Source organism: Arachis ipaensis, chromosome B08, assembly GCF_000816755.2.
Source record: "Arachis ipaensis cultivar K30076 chromosome B08, Araip1.1, whole genome shotgun sequence".
Classification (NCBI taxonomy): Eukaryota; Viridiplantae; Streptophyta; class Magnoliopsida; order Fabales; family Fabaceae; genus Arachis; species Arachis ipaensis.
The window spans coordinates 18,971,899-18,976,837 of NC_029792.2; the positions used below are offsets into that span (position 1 = coordinate 18,971,899).

At 35.4% G+C, this 4,939-nt stretch overlaps 1 protein-coding gene and 1 long non-coding RNA gene across 2 annotated transcripts in view; both read right to left on the reverse strand.

Moving 5' to 3' along the window:
* Nucleotides 1–3,730, reverse strand: part of LOC107611884 — a 15,357-nt gene extending 11,627 nt beyond the window's left edge. The window contains exons 1-4 of the mRNA XM_021108168.1: nt 2,947–3,730; nt 2,477–2,674; nt 448–487; nt 327–339 (exon numbers count right to left, since the gene is read on the reverse strand). Of these exons, the coding sequence (XP_020963827.1) occupies nt 327–339; nt 448–487; nt 2,477–2,674; nt 2,947–3,715 (1,020 nt within the window). The 5' untranslated portion in view covers nt 3,716–3,730. The remainder of the gene's footprint in view (nt 1–326; nt 340–447; nt 488–2,476; nt 2,675–2,946) is intronic.
* Nucleotides 326–1,874, reverse strand: LOC107611887. Its single transcript, XR_001613497.2, has 3 exons — nt 1,532–1,874; nt 1,271–1,347; nt 326–487 (listed from the first exon to the last, which is right to left on the reverse strand). It is a non-coding gene; the product is annotated as an uncharacterized LOC107611887 (long non-coding RNA).

The window sequence follows — 4,939 nt, forward strand, 5'->3', positions numbered from 1 at the left end:
ATGCCCCGAACCAAGCCATGACTGGCGCTCAAGGGACAAGTCCCTCAGCAAGCCAAACAACCTAATTTTCAAAAATACAGACAGAATCTCCTTTGTTGCTAGGACCTTACCCATATAAAAATTATCTTCTTGTATCAATAATAAACATCCATTTCCAGAGACAACAACAACAACATATTCCAATTATATCCACAACCAAACATGTCCAAAATATGCGTTATATATATTAAGTTGATAACTAGAATATATAGTTAAATCCATAAGTCGTACATAACCAAATTATAATTACTATCTAAACAGTTTGAGATTCAAAATAACATACTCACACGAGGATCCTGCCTGTGGCATATGGAGCATTGACATAATCTAAATTTTGAGCAAAGGTTCCATTACATAATACTTAGCCCTTGGAAAGAAGAAGGGCTCACCAAAATGACTATGATCTACTGAGGAGCAGGTGGAATGGAACCTGGAATGACTCCCGTATCTGAAAAACATGAGAATATAATAGGGTGAGTTTTGCAACTCAGTGAGCAAACATTATATCTATAACCCACACGAGACAATACAAGTTTTACATATATATAAGAATGCATACTAAAATTTAATTAAAATTTAATAAAGTCAAATAAAAAAAAACGTGTATGCTTTACAAAATATATAAATATCGTCTCGTGTGTATTTTTATAAAATTGTGAGTTTTACGAATCATTATTTATTTCAAAAATTCAAAAATCACAATAGTAAAATATTTTCAAACTCTAAAATTAATGATTCAACAAAATATTGGTAATAATTCCGTACGGTATAACAGATCCAACGTGTGGCCTACACGTTGGGCTAGCAACGCCCCTGCTAGCTGAGGTCTGAGTTAGATGCATCTAAGTTAACGTCATAACCGCCGTTAACTACGGTTTTCTAGTCAGAGTCTCCCAAACCAATCCAAACCAAATCATTTATAATAAATCTCTAATAATTATAACATATTACTAAATTTTCATATTAAGTCAAAATATATATAAGAATGCATACTAAAATCTAATTAAAATTTAATAAAGTCAAATAAAAAAAAACGTGTATGCTTTACAAAATATATAAATATCGTCTCGTGTGTATTTTTATAAAATTGTGAGTTTCACGAATCATTATTTATTTCAAAAATTCAAAAATCACAATAGTAAAATATTTTCAAACTCTAAAATTAATGATTCAACAAAATATTGGTAATAATATATTTAAAAAAACAATTATAGATATAATATCCACTCACAACTTGATTCCAAAGAACCGGAAGCAACTCTGAGCGCGTCAACGAGCTACCAATTGATGTCCAAAAATTCTACAACTCTAGAAATAGGACAATAATAATATTTGTGAGCTACTAATATTGTCAATTAACATAATCTTGCTCACCTTGACAAAAGTCTCAAATTTTCTAACCCTAATAACCCTAATTCGGATTTATACATACCCATAAATATAGAGATGACAAGAATTGGAAATATGGCTAATTATTGAGTCAAAGAGTTACCTTAAAGTCTCAATAATAATTGGAACTCAAGGATTGAATGGTTCCTTCACTCATTAAGTTGAAATCACATGATTTGGAGGTTTTGAGAAAATAAGATTTTGAATAAAAGAGGTAGAATAGAGAAGAAAAGAAAGCAAGATGATAAAGGTGAGTTTGATGATATAGGGTGGTTGATGCAAGGAGAAGAGATGAGGAATTGTAGTAGAGAAGGGAAGAGAAGAGAGGATTTTTAGTGTTGTTGTTAGGAAGAAATAAAAAGAAGAAATGAAAGAAAGAAGGGGAGTGTCGAAGGAGGGGGGGCACGGAGAAGAGAAAATAAATGTTTAAGTGGGGGCATGTGCCCCCCACGTGCTCTCCCCCCTTTTCTTTTCCCCAAATTTTCTAACCCTAATAACCCTAATTCGGATTTATACATACCCATAAATATAGAGATGACAAGAATTGGGAATATGGCTAATTATTGAGTCAAAGAGTTACCTTAAAGTCTCAATAATAATTGGAACTCAAGGATTGAATGGTTCCTTCACTCATTAAGTTGAAATCACATGATTTGGAAACTTTGAGAAAATAAGATTTTGAATAAAAAGATGTAGAGTAGAGAAGAAAAGAAAGCAAGATGATAAAGGTGAGTTTGATGATATAGGGTTGTTGATGCAAAGAGAAGAGATGAGGAATTGTAGTTAAGAAGGGAAGAGAAGAGAGGATTTTTAGTGTTGTTGTTAGGAAGAAATAAAAAGAAGAAATGAAAGAAAGAAGGGGAGTGTCGAAGGAGGGGGGGGCACGGAGAAGAGAAAATAAATGTTTAAGTGGGGGCATGTGCCCCCCACGTGCTCTCCCCCCTTTTCTTTTTTTTTTTTTTTCTTGTCGGTTACTACATTCTCTCCCCCTTAGAAAATTCGGTCCCCGAATTTCGAATTTATATACGGTGATAAGTGTGATAGTTACCTTCGGACTCAAACAAATACGGATATTTGTCGCGCATAGCGTCCTCTACTTCCCAAGTTGCTTCTTCTACCGAATGATTCTTCCAAACAACCTTCACAGACGCTATCTCTTTAGAACGTAGTTTCTTTACTTGGCGATCAACTATAGCCACCGGTTCCTCTTCAAATGATAAATCTTCCTTCTTTTTCTTGTCGGTTACTACATGTTATGCCAAGAGGTAGATGTGTCAGGTAACACCACACCTGAGTGCTTCTTGAAACCATCTTTGCTGCAACTTAATGGAGTGATCCTAACACAGCCATCAGACCAATATAAGTCCTTCCATTTTCTTGCGTATTTTGGAACAAATCCTTCTAGGCATGTGCAGATTGGAGCCGGAGTGCCTCTACAAACAGAATTTACACCGCAGTGCGCATACTTGTCACATTCGCCTTCTGGTAAAGAAAGAACTGTCTCCCAGCTACTGGTTTATCTTGACCAATGTAGAAGCTGTACACCGCCCCAAGGGGTCACCACACTTCTAATAACACTATAGGTATCTAAAGGTTGGAGCTTACAAATTAGCTCCTTTTCACGGAAATCATGATCAGTTGGCAGTATTTTAGTATAGCGCAAATAAATTGTAGCTCCTGAAAACACAAGTCCATTCCAGGGTCCCACTCTGACCATTATGACAGTTCCATTTGTTAGAACAGCTTGTGGAATGCCTCTGGGGTCTATTCTAAATTTGAAGTCTCCATGGCCAGGATCATCAGCACTTCTCGAAGATGTTAAAGTTCTCTCTAGCCCCGTCACTGGATCCCAACCTATCTTTGATCCTGGCAAGAGTGTATCACCAAGAAAATCAAAACTCTGCCACAAGAAGTGCTCCCCATTATGGCCATCTTTGACAACAAGATTTCCTGAGACCAGGAGCTGTGCAACCGGATTCTCCGCTTTCCCTGACATGGTGGAAGACCACACAGTGCTGTTGCTGGTGCCATTAACAAGGAGAACAAGTCCTTGATGGGTTACTTTTAAAACTCCAGAGGTATCATTGAGTGCAGTTTCTCTGTTGGCAACCCACACAACTGTTAAAGGGGACATATTGTGGTACCAGATACCAACATATCGGCCCTTTGAGTTTCCAGGACTGAAGAAACCTAGTTCAAAGATTCCTTCATGTGAAATCAATGTCTCTCCATCGCTGAGGGATTGAATAGAGGTTATATTGTTCAGCGAGGTGGAGGTTCTTAACATAAGTGAGAATAGAAAGGACCAAGACCATAGAATCTTCAACTTTTGCATGCTTTTTGGATGGGGAACAACGTGTTTCTACTAAAATACAAAAAAGAATGGTAAGGAACTGATTCTACGTGGTCAGTGTTTAAACATAAAAACATGTTTTCTTAGAAATGGGTAAAATTTTGTAGGACTGAATAAGGCGGGTTCTACCGTAGCTACGTGAGGTGGCCACGAGCTTGAGATTCCCCAAAAGGTGGACACCCAGCTGGCACGGAAATAGAGTTGACCACACTGAGAGGGCGTTTACACATGTCTGCTGGGTTTAGCATTAAGCGAGGATAATGCAACGGAAGAGTATCTATTTATTATTTATATATTTTGGTAGACCTGCCTCTTATAAAATATTAAGATCATTTAGTATTTATTCAAATTATTTAGTATATTTGAATATAATTAAATTGAATTGGTTTAATAATTAGTTTATTAGTTTGTTTAAGTAAGTATTAAGGGTTTAAATTTGTGTTGTGTATGTAATAATTCATTGGTCAACAGCAAACTTTTAAATGGAGTTCTGATTTACAACAGATTAATCCTTAATCTGCAAAACTAAAAAATATCATAAAAGACCAAAAAATATGTCTGGATATTTATTATATGATATTATACTTTGTTATTTGAATTTTTTTACACTTACAAATACTTTTGTATATGTCATTTTTACACAATTTGAATATACACAAATTTTTTGACTGTCTTTTTTATTTTTTTAACATAGTATTAAAATCATAGTATTTTCAAAAAGAATAAATGATTTTTCTTCGAATAAAATCACCATATTTTTTTACACTTTTCTTCCGTATTATTTTTCTTTTTCTTTCGTCACTACTTTGATGCTTTCTCTCCTGACTCATTAATGATTTACATATTCTCTCCAGGTCTAACGAGTCAAATACCAAATCTTGCTGCTGTAAGAGCCGACATGCGTCTCGAGTTCTCGATCTCTCCATGTCCACTGCCACCATCTTCCCCTTCATTGTTTTTCAGATTCAATCTGGACAGTCTATTTTTAATACTAGATCAATGGTCCAGATCAATGCCTCCTCTCCTCATCCGTGTTTGCTTACGTTACCTAAAGATAAATCAGCACATTAATGTGATATTCTCTTCCAATTTGATAATGTCACGTGTTAGCACACTACTGACGTGGCAAATGATGTGTCAATTAACGTGGCATTTATG